Genomic DNA, 23473 nt, shown 5'->3' on the forward strand with positions numbered 1-23473 from the left:
TTGGTAGCTATAAAAATTTATGACACTGTACTAGTAAGGCAAGTGACATTAAACAGCTGTGACATACAGTAATACTAACTGCAACATAATCAGCGGGATTCATCAATGTAAAAACCTGTCCAAACTTCTGAAAATGCAGTTTTCAGAGGTTTGGCTGCTTACCACATTTGCACCAAGCCCAGGTACTGTATGCAAAAAATTCCATAGATTGGTGTAGTAAACAGATTGTGGTGTCCTATAGAAGTTTAGGGACTTCTACCTGGTTTTTCCCTAAGAGGTGTCCAAAGGAATCCCTCCTAGCACCTCCTAGATGCATGGGTAGATAGTACTCAGGATCATATATCTGGAGTCTTATCCCAAAGGACAGATCTTACTGCAACAGCTGTTTTTTGTGAATTTCTTTAAGCATGCAGCAGTTATGTTTGCAAAGAATGGCGGAACGAATAGCAAGAAAAATGTAAAAGCTTGATGCATCCCACCCTTTTCATGAATTAAATGTATTAGGTTTCTTTCATATTTCACTAAAATACAAAACCGATAGGAATAACTACTTTATATTTTATAAATACACTGGAATGGTTTTAGCCACCACTCACATACTAAGAGAATACATCAGGCTGCAATCATAATTTTGCATCAATTCAACAGTTTTTAAACAAATAAATAAATGCTGATTTATGTTTAAAGGAATCCACCAAGTCTAAGGGGGGTATTCAATGTGTCGCCGCTATTTCCGATGTGGGAAATAGCGGCGGCTCCCTAGTCAATGCTGTCTTTAGCGAGAGCATTGAAGCGGGATCACGGCAGAACGGGCCCGACTTCAGAAGCTGACGGGCCCGTTCTGCCGATAACGGCCGTGGATTGTCGCAATCCCGGCCGCAGATCGACAATCCACGGCTGTTTTCACGGCCACGCCCCCTTTGCGCCGATCGGCAGGCGGGACATTGAATCCCGCCTGTCGTTCAGCTCGTCGGGCTGACCGCATACGGGCCAGGATCACGGCTGTCGGCAGGGATCGATAGCCGTGATCCTAGATTGAATACCCCCCTAAGGCTGATATGTCAAATGAACTTGAAGTTATATGACTAATTGCATTTGCAGCTAACCAATTAAGCAGGAAAAAGTTGGGCAAGGTCTCATTTTTAACCTCTTTATGGGTTTTCATATGTGCTATATGCCTGGTGTCAATTTGGTGTGGCATAACCTGGCAATCTAATGGGCGACATTCAGGCATTTTCTGAGCGATTTTACTAAATCACTCAGAAAATGCCTGAAATCATACTGATAAGGTGATTTTCCCTATGGATTATTCTACCATGTCCGGTGGCTTATTACAAAAAGCGAAGACCATATGGCCAGTGTTTGTATTTTAATATTTTCTATAGGGGGCTATAGGTACCGACGGGCCTTTAATGCCCCACATGCTGGTACCTGAGGTTCTTACAAAAACCATCCTGTGGGGCAGACTTGCTGGGACCTGTAGTCCTACTGTAAAAGGACAATATTACTTTTGAAAGCAGCTATCAACCCTGCCCCCCCCCCCGGGGGTGCAGGGGATAGCCCCGGGCTTCAGCCCAGGCCTGGGGTGCCCTGGAGAGGGGGGACCCCACCTCCCCAAAAACTCCCGGACTGGGATGACTAGTTAGGGAGAGTAATTCTTTGGCCACGGGACCCCGTCAAGTGTGTCCCCTGGCTATGGCATTACACCCCCTGCTAGTGGAGCCTGGTGCTAGTTCACAAAATACATGGGGACCCCTATTCATTTTGTCCCTGGTGCTGTTTTTTTGAATATAGGGGGACCTTATGTAATGGTGGGGACCCCACGCCATTTAAAAAAAAAAAAAAATTCTAATATAGACAAAGAAGACGACACTCCCCCAGGCTTTATTCCAACCCATTATTTAAATTTAGACTTTTTTCTTTATTCTCCTGAAGCAACCAAACACATTTTGTGAGAGATTTGAAATCTCTCAAGCTGAATATCCCATTATGAATCTCTTGCACAAATATCTCCGTGTGTAGGGCCCTTAAGACTTTTAAGATTAAATTAAGGGGATGGTTGGAGTAAAACAGTTTTTAGCATTTGTAGCATGGTTTGACAAAAATAGTTTGACCACAATCTAAAGACTTATATTAACTATTCTGCATGTACTATTAAACACATTCTATGTACAAGATTACTTTTACACAAGATGTCATAACCAGTTCATTGAGGATTTTAATAGTTTATCAATAATAATGCAGACAAGAAATAGTACATTTCAGACATTGATAAGTGCTTAGCCACCATTAAATAACTATGGGGCAGATGTATTAAGCAGCCCATAATGACTGCAAAATAACAAGCAGGCCAATGTATTAACCCCCACCCGCTGATAAGGATAGCCGTTATGCCGGCAATACCAGCTCTCCTTATCGGCGCCCCAGGCAGCCCTGCGCATTTAAAAACAAAACACAACATCTCCCCCTCCTCCCCCCCTCTGGGCATGCGTGAGATCTCGCGCGCAGCCCAGAGGCAGTAGCAGGGCTATCGTTGTCCCTGCAGCGGGGATAGGACAATGCTAGCGCTGAGCTTGCAATGCAGCCAAATGCTGTTAATACATCACCCCAGACGCTAATTACCGGGGGTGTGTGTGTGTGTGTGTGTAAAAAAAACGTAAACCCCCCTCCCCCCCAGTTAACTAGCGTTAAGTGCAGAAGTGCACTTGACGCTAGTTCATAGATCTGCCCCAATGTATGTCCATAGTTCCATTATTAAAATGCATTGCTGGATTATGTCCATTTATAGAAACACCAACATTTTAATACAGGTAGTTGCAACCTTTAGGATTTATGTAGCTTACCTCTCTAAAGAACACATCAGCTGCAGTAAGATTCTGTGGGACACAGCACATCCTTTTGTTGAGGGCAAGCTGTATAGCAGAGTTAACAATAATAGGGAGCTTGGTGTGGTGGTTCTTTAGAACTATTGCAGCAGATAGCTTTTCTGCATGTTCACAAAGCAAAAGACGCGTTGCCATGGTTATTCCTCTCGTTTGACAGGTGCTTAGACGATCGAATAGTCCAACCTGAAAAAGAGAACCAACATACATATAAAGGCATACCAGCAAAACTGTGTACAATTGCATTACCTGCATAAAATCTTAAGCAACTTTAAGGCTGGCTACACAACAACCGACAATCCAGCCGAGGATCTGGACATTTTGCCTTAGCCCAAGACCATACCAGATTGGTGGTACACACCAGGAAGATTTAATGAATGACCGTACCATTTTAATTTAAAGTCTTGGTTTAGCCCTACTTCAAAATACAAACTATGCCATATGCTTAACCCCTTCCCGCCGCAGCCTGTTTTTGCCTTCCTGACAGAGCCCTTTTTTTCAAATCTGACAGGTATCACTTAAGTGGGGATAACTTTTTTTTGCTTTTACTTATCCCAGTGATTTTGAGATTGTTTTCTCGTGACACATTGTACTTCAAGTTAGTGGTAATTTTGGTCGATACAGTCTGTGTTTTTTTGTGAAAAATACCAAAATGTCAGAAAAAAATGGAAAATTTAGCAATTTTCAAAATGTTAAATTTTCTGCTTGTGAGACAAATAATCATACCACTCAAAATAGTTATTAACTAACATAGACCATATGTCTACTTTATGTTGCCATCATTATTTCAACCTCCTTTTAATTTTTTTGGACACTAGGAGGCTTAAAATATGAATAGCAAATTCTCAAATTTTCAAGAAAATTTCAAACACTGATTTTTTTAGGGACCAGTTCAGTTCTGATGTGACTTTGAGGGACTTGTATGTGAGACACCCCCATAAATGATGCCATTTCAAAAACTGCACCCCTCACAGTATTCAAAACAGCATTTTGGAAGTTTGTTAACCCTTTAGGTGTTTCACAGGAATTAAAACAAAGTGTAGGTGAAATTTCAAAATTTCATTTTTTTTGCAGATTTTCAATTTTAATACATTTTTCTAAGGAACACCGTAGATTTTACTAGAGAAATGTGACTAAAAATTGATTCCCCCAATTCTTTTGTTTTCATAAATATCCTATATGTGGCCCTAGTGTGCACGTTGACCAAACCACAGGCTTCATAATAGAAGGAGCACCTACTTGATTTTGGAGTCTCCTTTTTATGAGATTATTTTTTAGGCACCATGTAGGTTTCTAGGCACCATAAGATGCTAAAAGTTAGGAACCCCCCCACAAGTGACCCCATTTTGCAAACTACACCCCTCAGGGAATTCATCTAGGGGTATAATGTACATTTCAAACCCCCAGGGGTTTCACCAATTGTGGTACAACTGGGCAGTGAAAATGAAAAATTAAATTTTTTACACAAAAATGCAGTTCTGGCTCAAAATTTTTCATTTTCACAAGGAATGAAGGAGACAAAGCACCCCAAAATCTGTGCCCCAATTTCTCCCGAGTACGGCAATGCTTCATGTGTGACCAAAAAATGGCAGGACTCAGAAGGGAAGGAGTGATATTTGGATTTTGCAGCACAGATTCTGGTGGAATGTTGGTGGGTGCTATGTCGCATTAGCAAGACCCCCAAAGCACCAATACAGTGGAACCCCCCCACAAGTGACCCCATTTTGCAAACTACACCCCTCAGGGAATTCATCTAGGGGTATAATGTACATTTCAAACCCCCAGGGGTTTCACCAATTTTGATACAACTGGGCTGTGCAAATGAAAAATTACATTTTATTACACAAAAATGCAGTTCTGGCTCAAAATTTTTCATTTTCACAAGGAATGAAGGAGACAAAGCACCCCAAAATCTGTGCCCCAATTTCTCCCGAGTACGGCAATGCCTCACATGTGACCAAAAAATACCAGTTGGGTGCATGGCAGGACTCAGAAGGGAAGGAGTGATTTTTGGATTTTGCGGCTCAGATTCTGGTGGAATGAATGGTGGGTGCTATGTGGCATTAGCAAGACCCCCGAAGCACAGTGAAATGATGAACCTAATAATCCATAGATGTGTGGTATATTTTAAAACACTCCTTTATACATAGGCCGGGTTTGTCGGGGCAAGTGTCACACTGGAAAATAGTTTGCTTTCTTATTCCCTTTTTATAGCAAACTTTGCACCTTTTTTGTGTCCTGCCCTTTTTTCCAGTGGAGGGGATTTCATCAGGAAAATGCTGCCCTGGTACAATACGGGGGCCAGTACTAGAAGTACTGGGGCCCTCTGCCTGCTGGTTCCCAAATATTAGGCTCTTTATGACTTCCTCTTGAAAGTGCATAAATGTCCCCCTCTGGCTGGTAGAACGGAATAGCACGTAAGCGTTATACAGTGCCATCTGGATGATATACACGGCCAGCTTCTTGTACCAGATTTTTGTTTTCCGCAGGGCACTGTACGGCTTCAGTACCTGATCTGAAAGATCCACTCCGCCCATGTACTTATTGTAATCCAGGATACAATTAGGTTTTGAGGTGTGGGTACTGGTACCTCGTACAGGGACGGAGGTGGTACTGTCTCCGTGAATTGTTGTCAGTATAAGGACATCCCTCTTGTCCTTATATTTGACCAACAACATATTTTCGGTGGATTGTGCCCTGCTTTCACCCCTTCTCATTACTTGGGCAATGTGCGTTTTTGGGAGGCCTCTTTGGTTCTTGCGCACAGTACCGCAAGCTGCTGTACCTCTTGAACCAAGGGCCTTAAACAGGGGGATGCTAGTGTAAAAGTTATCCACATAGAGGTGATAACCTTTATCCAGGAAGGGGTGCACTAAATCCCAGACAATTTTTCCACTAACACCTACGAGGGAGGGGGGGCATTCTGGCGGTTCAATTCTTGAATCCTTCCCTTCATATACCCTAAACCTGTGAGTGTACCCTGAGGTGCTTTCACACAGCTTATACATTTTTATGCCATACCTTGCCCTCTTATTGGGAAGGTACTGGCGGAATTTAACCCTTCCTTTAAAATATCCTTTCTATGCAAATGAATTTATCTGGGATGTACATCTCTTCAAATTTGGCACTGAAATGATCAATGACCGGCCTGACTTTGAATAGCCGGTCAAAGGTGGGATCATCTCTGGGTGGGCACTGTGCATTATCGTTGTAATGCAAAAATTTAAGGATTAACTCAAAACGAGTCCGGGTCATGGCCATATGGTAAAGTGGGGTGCTGTACAGAACATCTGTACTCCAATATTGCCTAATTTCTGGCTTTTTTACTATGCCCATATGAAACACCAGACCCCAAAACGTCATCATCTCTACTGCATCTACAGGGGTCCACCTAGCAAATGATGACGTGGGGTTTTGAGCAATAAACTGCTGGGCATATAAATTAGTTTGGTCCACCATTAAATTTATAAAATCATCAGAGAAAAATAATTTGAAAAAGTCAATTTCTCTGAGACCTGTGGAATCAAATTGGATTCCTGGGATGGCCAAAAACTCAGGAACCTGGGGCTCAAAATTGTCTGGTGGTGGGGTCCATACGAGATCAATTATTGGGGGGGGGGGGGTGTCTCAGCTGCTCTACGGGGGCGTCTTTGAGGGGGTCCCTCATCACTAGGGGAGGAAGAGGAGCTTAAGATGAATCCTTCAAATTCCCCGCTTGCCTCACTGGCTGTGTCAGAGTCAGAGGCAAGCATGGCATATGCCTCCTCCGCTGAATACATTCTTCTGGATGACTGGGATGACATTTGGGATGACATTTTTATTTTTGTGTTTCTGGTAGTGAAATGTTTCAACAAACTTTATTTCAACCCGGGGGGGTATGTAGTGTGTATGTAGTGCAGAAAAAAAAAAAAAAAAAGGTCCTGCGCCAAAAATTGAGCACAGATGTTGGTCAGTAACGTCCGTCACTGAACAGCGCTCAAAGGCAACAGGAATTTGATAAAAAAAAAAATAGATCAACCCTGTGCCGAAAAAGCTGATCAGTGATGTACGTCACTGATCAGCGCACAGTGGCCACAGGACACCCACAAAATCACAGTGTGTGTAAAAAAAAAAATTAAAAAAAGACCCCACAGCACCCTCAAAAAAAAAAAAAAAAAAAGGTGATCACTGATGCGACACTGATTACCAGTGAGGGGCAGCAGGTGCACAACCTTTGGTGCAACTGACAGTGCAACTGGCAGCAACTGACAGGTATATATATATATATATATATATATATATATATATATAAAAAAAAAAACCCTGCACCCCCAAAAAGTTGCTGATCAGCACAGATATACTGATCAGCACAAAAGGGGGGGTAGCAGACACAAAATATAGCACTCTCTGTCACTCTCTGTCACTCTCTGTCACTCTCTGTCACTCTCTCTCACTCTCTCTCACTCTCTCTCACTCTCTCTCACTCTCTCTCACTCTCTCTCACTCTCTCTCACTCTCTCTCACTCTCTCTCACTCTCTCTCACTCTCTCTCACTCTATGACACTGCAGCAGCAGCACTGACAGTTATATATATAAAAAAAAAACCTGCACCCCCAAAAAGGGGGGGTAGCAGACACAAAATATAGCACTCTCTGTCACTCTCTGTCACTATCTCTCTATCTCTCACTATCTCTCACTCTATGACACTGCAGCAGCAGCACTGACAGTTATATATATAAAAAAAACCTGCACCCCCAAAAAGGGGGGTAGCAGACACAAAATATAGCACTCTCTATCACTCTCTGTCACTATCTCTCTATCTCTCACTATCTATCACTCTATGACACTGCAGCAGCAGCACTGACAGTTATATATATATAAAAAAAAACCTGCACCCCCAAAAGGGGGGGTAGCAGACACAAAATATAGCACTCTCTGTCACTATCTCTCTCTATCTCTCTATCTATAACACTGCAGCAGCAGCAGGAAGTCACAAGAAGTCAGATCCAGGAAGCATCCAGCACGCTACAAGCAGTGATCAGGTGATCAGGTAAGTATTTGCAAGGATCAGGTCAGTATATCACGGCAGATAGGCACGGTGACCGCTCTGCATGCAATTCCAGACCGGAATGGCGTCTGCAGTGCAGTCACCGTTAGTTTAAATCACCCTCCATGGCTGTGATTGGTCCGACGAACCAATCACGGCCTTTGGGGGCGGGTGGGGTGACACCAGTGTCACCCTTACACCCCGTGGTGATTGGTGCTGTACTTTACAGCACCAATCACCACCGATCCCTGTGTCACAGGCGAACGTTATTCGCCGGTACACAGAAAACGCTGTAATTGGCTGTTCACATTTGAACAGCCAATCACAGCGATCGCCGACGGGGGGGAGGCATCGCCACCCCCCCTGGGCATGCAGGGACATGTCTGCTGTCAGGGACAGCAGACATGTTTAAACTGTCACCGCGTCTATAGACGCGGTGACAGTTTAAAGCCATGACGTACATTTATGCCATGCGTCGGGAAGTACATCCCGGCCATGACGTAAATGTACGTCAAATGTCGGGAAGGGGTTAATGAACATCTACATATAATTTATTATAATTTTTTAAATCTACATTTGTGGATGTATAGATTGTTCCTTTTATTTATAACCTTTAGCTATATTCATACCCTTAGGGTGTATTACATCATTTAACCACCTGCATTTTTGATGTAAGATAATCATTACCAATAACTATTCTCTCCAGGGTTCATTGTTTCTTCTAAAGAGTACTAATTCACCCCAGGGAAACTATTCCCACGACCTTTTATCGGTAGATGCATTTGCTCCCCTATTTCCATTTTTTAAATTATTTTTTTTTTTTTACATTTTTTAAAATACATTTTCCTCTCGCCTTGCTTCTTTTGCCTGCACACATCCTTCTGATGATTATTCCTTATGAATTATACATTTTTATAAAGGATCTTAACATTTGGAATGTATTTTTATTCTATGTATATTTGCAGATCTTTATACATTGTTCGATATAAGGAATACTGGTACTTGTGTAGTTTCACGGCGCCATTATGGTGCCGTGCGTCTGAGTCCCCTTGTGGGGCTGGCTTCGCTCGCCCAAGCTGCGGGCTCGGTGGCTCGCTACGCTCGCCAGGCTATTTAAAATCAACTCCATGCCAACATGGATAGTGGAGGTATGAACTATCCATGTTGGCATGGAGTTAAGTTACTTTTTTTGACATATTTTGTGGTGAGCGTACACCTGGAAGTAGCATGGCGCCATGAAACTACACAAGTACCGGAATACTTTCTATGCTATATACCTTAGATATGGGTATGTATTTTATTGTTTTTTACATTTATATTTGATCAAAAAAATAATAATTGTGGATTACTTATAGTTTGCCCACTTTTTCTTTCTGTACCACTTTTAGCATTGCCCATGATGAATTCATGTTGACGAAACGCGTTGGGTTTTTAAATAAACAATTACCCTTTGAACAAAGTTTACATTGTATTGTTGAACATCCGAATTCCACTTCAGAGGATATAGGATTGTGATATCATGCCTATTATATATATGTGCTAGGTGGTACCATTAGTGCGCACTCCAGACAGTCAGAAAAAGAGATCAGATTATACTTATTTATTTACCACCTTCTATAAGATAACGGAAGATAACGGCTAGAATGTGAATGGTTCCTATGGGTAACATACAATCTTCAACAGACCTCCCATAGTAAATTTACCCCTAACACTACGTGAATTGGCCCAGCAGCACACAGTACATGTACAAGGTAAAGAGATAATTGCATTACCTTTTATATTGCATTTGCCAGGTTTTAAGCATAAACTGTAGTAAAATCTAAGTAACCAGCCTAACCTGATGAAGAAAATCCAGGAAGAAGGAGTGCGCCTTCATTTTATCTTCCAACTGATGCAAAATAATGAGGGAAGTATTGCATAAGCCAGCTGCCTCTGTAAAAAAAAAAAAAAAAAAAAAAACAGATAAATAAAAATGCATAAAACTAAACCTAACAGAAAAGGTACAGCAAAAAATGTTTAGCACTCCTGCTCCATTACTCATGATAATTCTTTGAATGCATTACAAAGTTAAGCGCGCACGCACACACATAAAAAGCTAATATGGGTCTGAAATGTGCAATTTATGTAAAAACCTGATTAACATAGCTAAAACAATTTGCATTTGAAAACCAAAATGTAGCCCACACTGTAAATAACACCTCAAAAAAATATCCATTTATTAAACATATACGTATGGGACTCTGAAGCAAATGGATGATAAACGCAAAGGTGCATCAGTAGAAAAGGCTTCAATTTGTAGAGCAGTATCTGAATTGTACCTAAGCTGATCAGGAAAGAGATGCATTGTATGCTTTATCGATTTGAAGAGTCAGGGAAGAAGCATCAATGGAGAACAAACATTTACACAAACTTTGCCATTAGCCCCCAGATCTTAGGTTCTCAGACGTTACAGATTAAGAAGACAAGCAATGGTAAACATAAATCACAATTATTTGATCATACAGACAGCAACACCATACTATTTAGTAGAACCTACCATCTGGCACAGATTCAGCCCATCGGGGGTCAGAAGCTGGATAGTCGTCCACCAAGTCCACACTTATCTGAGTCACTGCCTGATCTAGTTCACTATCTGTTTCCAAATCCAAATCGGGAGAGAAAAGGCTGTCCACCATGCACTGTGCCCCAACTAGATCTTTCCTACAAAAATAATATTACAATTCAGTTATAAGATCACAGACATAAATAAAATATTGTAAAAAAAATAATCCCTATGAGCACAACAATGATAATATATACATGCCACTTGTTGGTGGTAATAAAAATAATGTTATTTATATAGCACTTTTATCCTAATAGGACTCAAAGTGCTTGCATTAGCCTTTTACAGCACAAAATACAAAACAAACTGAACAAGGGACATTAGTGAAATGCTTGGGTGAACAGGAAAGTCTTGAGTCTATTTTTTTAGAGTTGGAGCCACAGCGCTGAAAGCTCGACCCCCAGATGAACTCCGGGAAATTCTGGGTACTGTTAGTAGTCCTTCATCAACCGATCGCAGTAATAACACAGATTATGATAACAGAAGAGGTGCTAAGGATGGGCCAATACACAGATGCACACATACAACAATATCAAAACAATTAAACACAGCTCAAGCAACATTTGTTCTTTTTTTTTTGCATTAGAAAAAAAGAACATACATACAGTTAAAAAGTAAAGGAATCACAACAGACATACATACTGTGTACATTACAACATCACGAATAGCGGGTCTATTATAGCGTCTGCCACCATTTTCTATAATCTTTACTACGATGTCCTTGTGGCAAACGCCCACCGGGGCTTTGATTTGTGGCGACACACTCCTTTGGCTACTAACCCTATACATAGTTATACACTTTGCTCATTTATATCTACCAGCCCATTATGCAGTTTTATATTATTATGCTCATCATTTTGTCTACCATTTTGCCTAGCTCAAGCAACATTTGTAATTGTAATGCTTGCAGTCTTGTAGTTTGTTTACAACTGTATATGATAGCCACAATATATAGGAATAATAGATGTAACTTGAAGTTTTTCGGGTAAAATAAACTGTCTTAATACGGATTCTGGAGATAAAAATGTAACGTTATCATGTGCGATCTGGCTACTCTTGAAAAGCATGAGTCAAAGTAAACTGGCAATAGACATATTGGCAATCAGTTATTAGATTAACAATTTATTTCAAACATTAGAATTGATGCCTAAAGGGTGTTCATGGGTCACACCATACAAACAGGACTATTATTTTAAAGTTTGTAGTAGGGGCGTATACACTGGGCGATTTAAGCCCATTTTATAAGTTATCTGACTAGACTGCCAAAGCCTCGCTTACACATTTTCTCATCCTACATACATGTTCAGTTCAATATCCCTGAATTTAAACCACAGTGGGGGAAATTTGCTAAGATGTGAATTCTGTCTCACATTTGATGTTGCTATGGGCAACCACTCAGAATCTACTTATTTAGCACCCTCTAGAACAGGCATTCCCAACCACGGTCCTCAAGGTACACCAACAGTGCAGGTTTTAGAGATATCCAGGCTTCAGCACAGATGGTTTAATCAGAATCCCTCAGATAATAATTTAGTCACCTGTGCTCAAGCCTGGATATCTACAAAACCTGCACTGTTGGTGTGCCTTGAGGACGGTGGTTGGGAATGCCTGCTCTAGAAGATAGTAGACATAATCTGATTGGTTGTTACAGTACTATAGTGTACAAGGACCTGACACAATGCAGTGTGTCAGACCATTATGTATAACACGCTTTCCTGCGTGATGCCCCAGGCCCTGCCTCCAAGTCCACCCGCTTCTTCAGTAGAGTTGATTAGTAGCTGCACCATCTCGGCAGCGCACAGTCTGTACTGCCACTGCGGTGCAAAGTTTCTTTGCCTGGTTACTGGCTCCTGTCAAGGAATACCCATCTCTAGTCTGGGGGAAGAAAAATTTGCAGTCAACTATATCCTCTTGAAATCGGTGTTCTGCCCAGCACTGGTTTTTTTCGGGTGCTCCGCCAGCAAGGTGCACCCTGCCGCCCAGCATATTCCTGGCCGGGCACAGTGGGCTCGCGGTTCCCCAGTGGTGAGTCCTTATTGGCTGTCCCAATACACATAATGTATAGGGAGTGGGGGTGCCACTGCCAACCTGGCACAGTACTACAACCATCACCCCGGTAACGCCATCTCCTCCCTGCGCTGCTGCTGCCCTACTCACTTCCGGTGCCTGGGGCTGCCGTGTCGTTGCGTAGAGAGATGCGACAGGATGTTCTGTCAAAGTGACTGGACATGGCGCTGTTGATCTCCATCCAGTGACCTTTACCCGGGGTGAGAGAGGGGCGAGATGCCATGTCTGATCCCAGCAGCAGCAGTGTGTTCCTGCAGCAGGTGCTGGACGGGTGAGTGCCATATGGAGACACTGACTGTCTCTCACATACATACATGTCACCCCCCCCCTCACCCACATACGTCACACTGCTCCCCACACACACGCATACATGCCACACAGCTTGCTTCCCACACATGGCACTCCAGAAAATCAAAACCTTACTGTTTTCCCAAGTATGGGATTCAAAGTTAGCATGTGAATCATTTTTATTATAGAGTATGTAGGCATTATGGTGTGTGGTATAATATGAAATAGGTATTACGGCGTGGCATAATGTGTAGTGGCCATTACGGTATGTGGCATAACATGGACTGTGTGTGTGAAGCGTAGTAGGCATTACATTGCAAATATTTGGTGCGCCCCACCTGCCTACTTCTTCATGCCACTCGGCTGGAAATTTTTCTGGAGAGAACACTGTGAAATACTGACATTAATAGTTGCCCGAATGTCACATTATCAATGGCTATACCACACATTTTGAGACAAGAAGAGAAAAAGGACTGCTTTGGGGGGAACGCACTAAAGGAATGGAGTCAAAAAATAACTTTTAATTTATTATTGTTAATAATCCCACAATTAGCTTAAATGGGGATGCAGCGAAAGGTAGAGGTTAAAACATTAGACGTACTGACATATACACACAATGTGCTCAAAAAGACAAGAAATAAAGTGCTTTTAAAAATGACACTTGAATCCTGTCTAAAAGTATGTTTGCTGGGTGATAGCCAAAGATGTGGTTACTATCGTCAGAAAAATATATATATACCCCTGTTCAATGGTTTTTATAATCTCGGATATGAAAAACACTGATTTCACTCACTTTCTGTGACTATAATACCACCTACTGGTGGGTTAATGGTATTATGATAGTTTCTCAGGGTCTTGTCTCACTGTGGTCCTCTGATGAGCTATCCTTTGGCGCCACCTAGTGGTGATTAGAGATATTACTACGGACTTAATATATTGTAATGGTCCTTTGATTATATTGAGGTCACAGAGGAGGAAAAATATAGTGTTATATTGGGTATAGAGCAATGAAGAAAGAGAAAAACCATGTAACATTGGAAGGTATCAATTATCTGGGTTTTTTTCTGATCATAATGTGCGCGTTTAGGTAGGTATGGAGTGCTGTAAACCGGGATTGAGATTATCCCCTTATGGTTTTATAGAACAGCCCAAACACACTTGTAAGGCGTTTGCTACCTACTTCACTTTAGGTGTTATCTGTCAACACCTAGGTGGTTTGATAGCGCCCTATTAAACCAACATCATTTTTGTATACATTATTAGGCTAGCAAACATATTAGACAGGTATTACAGCCGACACTAGTGTTTCGCTGACTTTAGTTCAGCTTTTTCAAGGCCAACCTGAGTGTCCCAGCTGATCTCTATTTATTGATATATCCCCGCCAATGACAAATCTGGAATAATGTCATGTGGGTATGCGGGCCAATCACCGCTTTGTATTGGTGTCCAGAGCACTCCCCCTCCGTCTGACGTATATACAGTCTCCGCTGTCAGCGTCAGATCATGTGGGCGGCTATTTACATCACGTGGTCGGCGTCCCGTACCACGTGACTCGCGTCTCGCAGTCTGCGCGATCAACAAGATCATGTGATCCTCCGATATTCTCCAACTCCCATATCATGCGTCATAAGGCACATGATCCTCTTCCAGCCAATCCTAGAGGTCCCAGTGTCAAACCCGGAAGTCAGCTGGTGAATTTTGCTTACAGCCCCAACCCCGTAACGGGCATGATGTATAACACTAGGTTTAAAATGATATTTTAAACCTGTTTATATTAGTTGATAAAGTTGCATCTGAACTCCCTGTGTTTTAGGTAATCCGAGTAATATATTATTGGGTTTCACGACGTTATCCTGTCATGGGACAGTGCTGTATTAAATATAAGGCATGTTGATCATCCATTATTTTCTAATGTATTACTATAACATTACCAAAATATTAGCCAGATTACACAAGATTTGGCCTACGTCCTCTAATCTATGCTGGAGGAAATGCGGTAATATTGGGGACATATTCCACATATTTTGGACATGCCCTTTGCTGGGATCTCACTGGGGGGAAGTATTTCATCTAATGAGCTCTATCTCGAACCGACCCATTCTTCCTGACCCAACTATAGCGCTTTTTCATGTTTTCCCACTACACCTTCTGCTGCAGACCGTTATATCCTAGGACACGTCTTAATAGCCACCAAGGCCTGTATAGCTAAAGCGTGGAAATCAAAGGCAATACCGTCTATAGAAGGTATTCAAAATAAGGTGCACAAACATTATATCTATGAAACATCCATCGACAAGTACTCTTCCTCTACAAACTCACTTTGCTTGAAGTGGCTTGGATGATCTGTCTGTCTATCTGGAAGGGACGGACCACCCGATCTTGCACAGCAGCTCTCCAGACCTATCAATACTAAACTCTCAGTAGCTTCCTGTTATCGTGTCTAGCGATGTTTTCTGGCCTATATGGATGCAGACTACAATATTGGTGTATTATTCTGACCTGTTATACTTAGTGAGACAATGACGTTTATAATGTAATGTATCTCCTATACCCCCCCCCCCCTTCTTTTCTTTATATATATTTTTTTTTCTCTTGCTACCTTTCTGTACCCCCCTGCTACACTGTTTATGTTTCTGAAAAATTTTCAATAAAAATTTATAAAAAAAAACAAAAAAAAACATTACCAAAATATTGAATTTATACCACACATTGCCTGGCAGCTATTGATAATGATGATTATTACCATGTATGGCTGTGCGGGGTACACATTTTGAACCCCACACAGCCATACATGGTAGTAATCATCATTAATGACTGCCAGGCTGTGTACCGTACTAGCAGGATATATCATCAATTTCTGGGGGTACAGTGTATATTACAATTTATGATTTCCTTCCTTTCTGACCCCTGCACTATATAGTCAACAATGCTCACAACCGCAGATATTTAATGATCTCCCCGATTGTCTGAACATGCAGTCCAATCGGACAATATCGTCAGTTACTGCATGTTCGACAGGGGGCCTACTGCCAGCAGTGTTTACTGGTGGATTGTGTGTTTTTGTGCACAGTGTACAAATAGTTCCACTTTTCTAGGTCAGAATTACAAATTAAATAACTCAATCTGTGGATCTTTTAAAATGTGTCAGTGAGTAATGAATACATCCATGCACCTGCTAGGTGACATGGAAAATGTGAACTGTTTGGGGGGCCTAAGCACAGAGATGGAGAACCACTGGCATATCCTGCAATGCTTCATGTTCATTTTAGCACCCTGCTCTTTGCAAATCCTGTGCAGTTCATTTTCTATGCCTGGGATGTTGTCATGGTTTGTATTTCAGCACTCATATGCAGACAACACCTTTAAATGACAGCGCGTTTGTTTTAGGACACAAACACATATTAGTTTAACATGGTCCAATATCAATACTTAGGGCAGTATTCAATGTGTACAATCGTGATATGCAGCGAATCCTGTTTAGGATTCGCTGCAAAGGCGCCATGTTACGGAGGGCTGGAGCCTTCGCTGCCAGCCCTCGCTGACACTATTCAATGCCGCAGGGGCTCGCTGCCCCAGACGGCGAATGTTAACCCCTGCGGCGGACGCCGGCAGGCAGGGAGATGAAGTCTTCCAGCCTGCCCCAGAATGTATGTGGGTGGGAGGAGAGCTCCCCGGGACCCAGGCAGCACAAGCTGCCCCCCGGGAGAGCCAGCAGGGGACTGGGTACGAGCCGCTAACACCGCTCCCGATGGTGCATATGTAATGATCGGGAGCAGTGAATATATGAATATGTAATGAGCGGCTCTCAGCCCCCTGCTGGCTGTTATGTGTAAAAAAATATATATATAACTTTGATGCCTGAATAAAAATACTGCTTTGATGTAAGTCCTGGTGAGTGCCTCTTTAAAATTTATATAATTGGATTGCCCTCTTTATGAAGAAATTGGGTTATTCTAGGGTGACACCCCAGTAATGTGTCTTGTTGCTTGATTGGAGTGCGACCATTCATTGGATATTTTTTTAAATTAAATATATATTCATGTGCTGTAATTGTCCGTCATTCACTGTTCGCAGACGGTGAAAAGTGCACGTTGAATAAGGGGATTCACTTTGACACAAAAAATCACCTTCCAAAGTGAAAATAGTACAAAATTTACCATGAAACATGCCGAATTGGCCTCATTGAATACTGCCCTTAGACAGAATCATATAAATTATATACACCCCAATAACGTTCCTCACATCAACCCCTCTCCCAACAGGAGTGGGATCTGTCCTGGTACTGTCTCTCCCAAATGCAAACTTAGATTAATTAAAAGATTTTAATTATATTTGCTTAACTACTTAAAAGAAGTGTTTCAAACTTATCAAAACCAATTCATAAAATGCTGAACTTGGAAATTCCTTAAAATGTGATGTAGCTTTAAAACGTTTTAATTGTGACTTTGTTAATTATACTTAGCAATAATGTATTGCCCGGTCTGTAGAGATTAAGATATTTAAACTAGTCTTTAAATGTATATTCTTTATCCTTACCTGCAGTATTGTAAAAAGGAGGCCTTCAACAATTTGGTCTTATCATCATGAGGTATGATCTCGCCCCTTGAAAATGTGTCTACTGGCGCACCCTTTAATAGAGGAAATATCCAATGGCAAATTATCATAATAAAACAAATGTAATAAGGTCATTATTATCTGTATAAAGGCAACATTATACAATTCCCTATTGCAGGTATAGATCTCTATGAAGTGGCTGTTTAAATTGGAAATGGATATTGCCACATACAGGAATTCTGGGACTGGCTGCTTTTTAAAATTTGTGGTGTACAGTGGCTGAGGGCAGTATTCAATGTCAAATATCGCCGTGTGCAGCGAATCCTGTTTAGGATTCGCTGCACACTCGCTGTGTTCCGGAGGGCTGGCTGCCACTCGCTCTCCCTGTATTCAATGTCGGAGGGGCGAGTGGCCCCTCGCTGCGAATCTTAACCCCTTCAGCGGACGAGCGTCCGCGGCAGGGATCCGTGGGACGGTGGCAGGCAGGGAGATTGAAGTCTCCCTGCCTGCCCCAGAACTTTTGTGGAGGGGAGGAGGGCTCCCCGGGACCCAGGCAGCACAAGCTGCCCCCCCCCCCCCCCCGAGCCAGCAGGGGACAGGGTATAGTCACTGCTCCCGATCAAGCATATGTGAATATATGAATATCTAATGAGCGGCTCGGCTCCCGGCCCCCTGCTGGCTGCTCTGTGTAAAAAATAAAAAAATAAATATTTTTTTTAAATTAAAATATATATTCATGTGCTATAAGCACATGAATAAAAATAGCATGCCCCTTCACAGAATAAAATTCCTGATTTTTTTACACCAAAATTAAAACAAAAAAACTTTTATTTTAATAGTTCACATTCCATTTCTCCATGAAAAGATGGAGAATTGCTACACGGAGAGACACGGCGAAAATCACTTAGAAAGACTGCGAGAAGTGCACATTGAATAGGGTTGTTCACTTTTTGAGACCAAAATTCGAAGTCCAACGCGAGAAAAGCATAAACTCGCCATAAAACACGGCAAATTTTCTCATTGAATACTGCCCTTAGTAAACCTTTGCTCCAGCAATGAGTTGATGGACAACTGATGTAAATTGTTTGTCAAGAAGTCTTATTTCTGCATGGTCAGCTTTTTTGAATGTTTGCGACAGACAACCAATTAGGATTTAAGAAAAAAAAACACTTACAGTTTGGCAGACTACACCAAAAGAAGCTAATTTAGCGTTCATTATCCAGTGCAGTTTTTACCATTTAGTTAATTAATGCTTTCTATTATTGTGCCTGAGAAAAATGAAATGATAATTCTCAACGTAAAATCCCTTCCTCATAACCCATCTGGAGGACACTCAAGTCTTGACTATGGGTTATTGGGCTGGCACAGGAATATGGACAATAAAAAAAGGTTAGAAGCTACCTCCATCCCCACCATCCCATATCACCTCAGTTTTTTATATAACCAAGCCATACGGAGGGAGAACAAACATAACTACGTAACAAGGAGACAACTTAACATAGAAAACAATTAGACATAATAGAAGAATGGTGCATCCCCCAGATGGAAATTTCTGGTTTTGATTAGGAGGCCTTACAAAGCAAGCCTAATGGCCCTTACACACTGGGCAACTTTCAGCTGAAAGCCGCTCAGTTTGCTTGTTTGAGCGTCTTTCAGCATGAAAGCCGCCCAGTGTGTACAGGGCAGCGATGAGTGCTGATGCACGCGCCCGCATTATCGCTGCCACAGCTGCTCATCTGCTGGTATTAACCAGTTTCCATACACTAACACATTGTACATCTGACATGTGGATTCCAGTTACTGCTGTCATTTCAAGTTGTATCCATATTCTTTAAAGATGTCATAAGAAGAAGAAAAAAAGAGACCCAAGGTAATAAAGATGCAGCAGGAAATAACAAAATTCAGTGGCATGTGTACTTTGTCATGGACAGCATGTATGGAAACTGATATGGAAACTGATATACTATAACACATTTTATTGAAAATAATAAGATTGTAGAGACTGACATATGTTTGTAGTTGCATTATAATTCTTTTTCCAATTATGGGGCAGCTGTATTAAGCCCGACGAAGAGATAAACTTGAGATAAAGTGGAAGAAGATAATGTACCAGCCAATCAGCTGTGTTTGAAATGACAGTTGGAAGTTGATTGGCTGGTGTGTTCTCTCTATTTTATCTCACATTTATCCATGGGTCTTCAAACTGTGGCTCTCCAGATGTTGTGAAACTACGAATCCCAGCATGCCTTGCCACAGTTTTAACACTCACTTATAGCACAACTGTGGCAAGGCATGCTGGGATTTGTAGTTTCACAACATCTGGAGTGCCACAGTTTGAAGACCCATGCTGATTTATCTCTTCGCCAGGCTCAATACATCTGCCCCAATCTCTGAAAAACCAAACAGGGGTGAGAATTGGCAGGTCATTGATTCTTGATTTTGCAAAACCCTTTTAATGTAATAGCAAGGTTTATCCTTATTTGCCAATCCCAACAATTACAGATGGAGCCATCCTCATCTAGGCCTTTAATAGGATTAATTAAGTAATAGGATTACTCTGCTATTCCCCTACTGCATTGATCTATGTATTCCATTTATCAAATTGTATTCCATTTTATGTATACCATTTTTTATCCATTTTATCAAATTCCAGAACCAGCCACAGCCATTTTGGAACTCTTCAACTTTGGAACCAGCAGAACGTTGGTGACTTATGCACGCTTCAGCAGTTGTGGACCCTGCTTTTTTATTTTAAGTGGTATCCCGCTTTGGTGCTAATGTGCTGTTGTTCCTATATGCTTCCACTTTCCAATAATACAACAGTTGACCGTGGAATATCCAGCAGGGATAAAATTTCACAAATGTCTCATTGCAAAGATGGAATCCTACCATGTACCATACTTAAGTCATTGAATTTTTAAGGGCAACCCATTTTGGATCACAAATGTTTGCACAAGGAGACTGCATGGCTTGGTGCTTGATTTTATACACCTGACGCAACTTGACTATTCCAAAAGTGGTCTTAAAATATTGCATTTCTGGGGATATCAGCATCTACCTTAACAAATTTGTCAATAGGTTGACAGGACAGCTATTATATTGTCATAATACTACTAATAATAATAGTGTGTGGTTAACAGGTCAAATGGAGACATGTTCTTCATTTTACCTGATTGTTAGGTCCAGCCACTGATGAAGAGAGAGAATCTTCCACATCTTCTGGTAACACAGACACATGTTCCCGAGCAACAACTGCAAAAAGGCCGCTCTTCCTGGTAAAGAAGACTGGCAGATCTGTGAATGACCCAGCTCCAATAATATAATCTCCTGGAGAGAAAAAAATAAATATATCTATCTATATATCTATCTATACATATGTATACCGGGAGGGAGGTGTCCAAATATGCCTGCCAGAGCGAATCCAGCGGGCAGTAGTTTGCGTAGAGGCAGGCCACCCTGACAGAGACAGAGAGACAGAGAGAGAGACAGGAAGACAGAGAGAGAGAGACAGAGACAGAGAGACAGAGAGAGAGAGTGTGTCTGACCAGTGCAGCAGCCTAGAACGGCGCACATAGATGCGCCCCGGCCGGACAATGTCCAAGGAGGATCAAGCCATAGTAACAACAGACTGTCTAAATGCCGGAACAATAATGTCCTGGTTGACCTGAAAGCTGGACACCACCTAAGGTAGGCGAGAAGGGACGGTTATAACCAAGAACAAAGGACTTACAGGACAGAGCTGACAGGTCAGAGACTACCCTGGCCAAAGCTATCGCCAACAAGGAAACGATCTTCCAGGCGAGTCAACACAGGTCCGCTGACCGCAAGGGCATAAATGGTGGGCCCTGAAGCAGACAGGATTAGAGAGATCCCACTGGGCAATCGGGGAAACAAAGGGAGGCTGGATATGCAATACACCGTGCAGGAATGTGCAGACATCTGCCGACAGGGCCACCCATCGACAGAACAAGATGTACAAGGCTGAAATCTGAACCCTTAAAGATGATAAATGCAACCCAGCCTCCAGACCCTTCTGCAAGAAGGACAGAACCCTAGCCAGGCAGTAAGTCCTGGAATCTGAAGTGTAGAGTTCGCACCAGGAAAAGTAAGCCCTCCATATGCGATGGTACACCCCCCCCCCCCCGTCTAGGAAGGTTTCCTCGCCCTGAGCATGGTGGAGGTCACTCCTGAGTGAAACCCATTGGGTCTTACCCGGGAGGTCTCAACAGCCACCCCATCAAAGCCAGGTGACTCAAAGCCGAGAGAGATAGAGGCGGACCCTGAGAGAGCATGCCTGTGCCCAGGGGTAAGTGAATAGGAGGGGCTACTGACAGGGACTGCAGATCCGAAAACCAGATCCGTCTGGGACAAGGTGGAGCAACCAGAATCAACGTGCTGCCCTTCGGCATCAGCTTGCGAAAGGAGGAAAAGTGGCGGAAAGGCGCCATCAGTGTGAGGAGAGGACAGGGCGTCCACCAGGCAAGCCCCCCCTCCGGGTCGCAAGACCTGGACCCGCACAGGGGTAGTTTGAGGGTATGGCGAGAGGCCATCAAGGCCACCTCGGCTGGGCCCCACCGTTGTACCAGCATCTGAAACACCTCCCTAAGGAGGGTCAAGTCGTCGGCATCCAGGGTCTGACGGCCGAGGAAGACCGCCACCCAATTCAGGACTACCAGGATAAAGATTGCTGAAAGAGCAGGGATCATCTCTGAAAGATGCCGGATGCTTCCGCCATAGTGGGCTGACAACGAGTGCCACCCTGGTGGTTAACATAAGCCACCCTTGTCGCAATGTCCGACTGGACTTGCACCGGGCAACCCCTAAGTCAGGGTTCTGCCAGGCGGACTGCCCGGAAGATTGTCTTCAGTTCGAGGACAATGATGGAGGGCTGGGCCACTAGAGTGGTCCAGATACCCTGGAATGACTTCTGAGAAGTGACCACCCCCCAAACACAGAGGCTAGTATGAGTGGCTAGGAGTGTCTACTAGTGGATCCAGTAGCTAGGTTCCGTCCCGAAGCAACCAGGAAAGGGGGGGCCCTGCTGGAGACCAGGCGAACTTCTGGGCATGGATATTGTGATAGGGTCCCAACCATCTGGAGAGTATTGTAGAGGGTTGGAATGGAACTGAGCCTATTCTGCTAATGCGAAGGCCAATACCACCAACCCTAGGGACCCCATGCAGACATGCACAGACACCCGCCAGGGGGAGAAGAGATGTCTGATCCTGGACTGTAGAGCCAGATGGCAATCCCCCAGAAGGGATATCCTCTGCCGAATGGTATCTAAACCGGCCCTCATATCTGGCTCTGGCCCAAATAAGAAGGAACCCTCAAAGGGACTTTGAGTTCGGGCCTTCCAAGAGCACAGACACCGGTATGTGTGTGCAGCTATGGCCGAAGGTGACCCTCTGGAGGCGAGTGGCGTAATTTCCAGAGCCGCCACCCCCAGGTAAAGTGTCACGTGATGCTCAATAGAAGGCAGCAGGGTTTCCTCCGACACAACTTATGCAGCGTCCGCTGTGAGAGAAGTTGCTTATGCAACTAAGGCCTTAGCCACCCAAGCAGATGCCTGGGGTAGGAGTGCGTCCACTTTAGGGACAGTCTCCCAGGGGACTATGTCCTCCTGTGGAAGGGGGTAAAAGGAAGGGAAAACAACCAATGGCAAGCTAAACTTCCAGTTAGGAATCTCCCAACTGATGACAGTAGTAGAGTTCACTAATTTACAGAATAAACCCAGAATACACCTAGGGAGACACCCAAAGGTGTAGGCGGCTCAGCGGGGTCGTTTAAGGTAAGGACCTATTTGACAGCTGAGACCAAGGTCGGCACCTCAAGACGAGGTGGGGATTCACCTCATCACAGGCCCCCCATCTTCCATACCGCCGTCGACGGTCCCCTCTAGACAATGCTAATCCTAGGTGTCCTCCTCTCTGTGTCTGCTGACGGAGGAGTCTGGATGACAGGGGGTATCTGCGTCTACCTGCGGGTACAGAGCGCTTCCACTGTGCGGGTAGCTACGCCCGCCAAGGATGGGGACGGCATTTCTGGGGACCT

At 43.1% G+C, this 23473-nt stretch overlaps 1 protein-coding gene across 1 annotated transcript in view; it reads right to left on the reverse strand.

Moving 5' to 3' along the window:
• NUP133 (nucleoporin 133) overlaps positions 1-23473 on the reverse strand; it is a 167659-nt gene that overhangs the window by 72874 nt on the left and 71312 nt on the right. The window contains exons 11-15 of the mRNA XM_083176459.1: positions 20589-20746; positions 17402-17493; positions 10445-10608; positions 9746-9840; positions 2844-3068 (exon numbers count right to left, since the gene is read on the reverse strand). Coding sequence (XP_083032585.1) covers positions 2844-3068; positions 9746-9840; positions 10445-10608; positions 17402-17493; positions 20589-20746 — 734 coding nt within the window. The remainder of the gene's footprint in view (positions 1-2843; positions 3069-9745; positions 9841-10444; positions 10609-17401; positions 17494-20588; positions 20747-23473) is intronic.

The sequence above is a fragment of the Crinia signifera genome, chromosome 3 (assembly GCF_055691185.1).
Source record: "Crinia signifera chromosome 3, ASM5569118v1, whole genome shotgun sequence".
Lineage (NCBI taxonomy): Eukaryota > Metazoa > Chordata > Amphibia > Anura > Myobatrachidae > Crinia > Crinia signifera.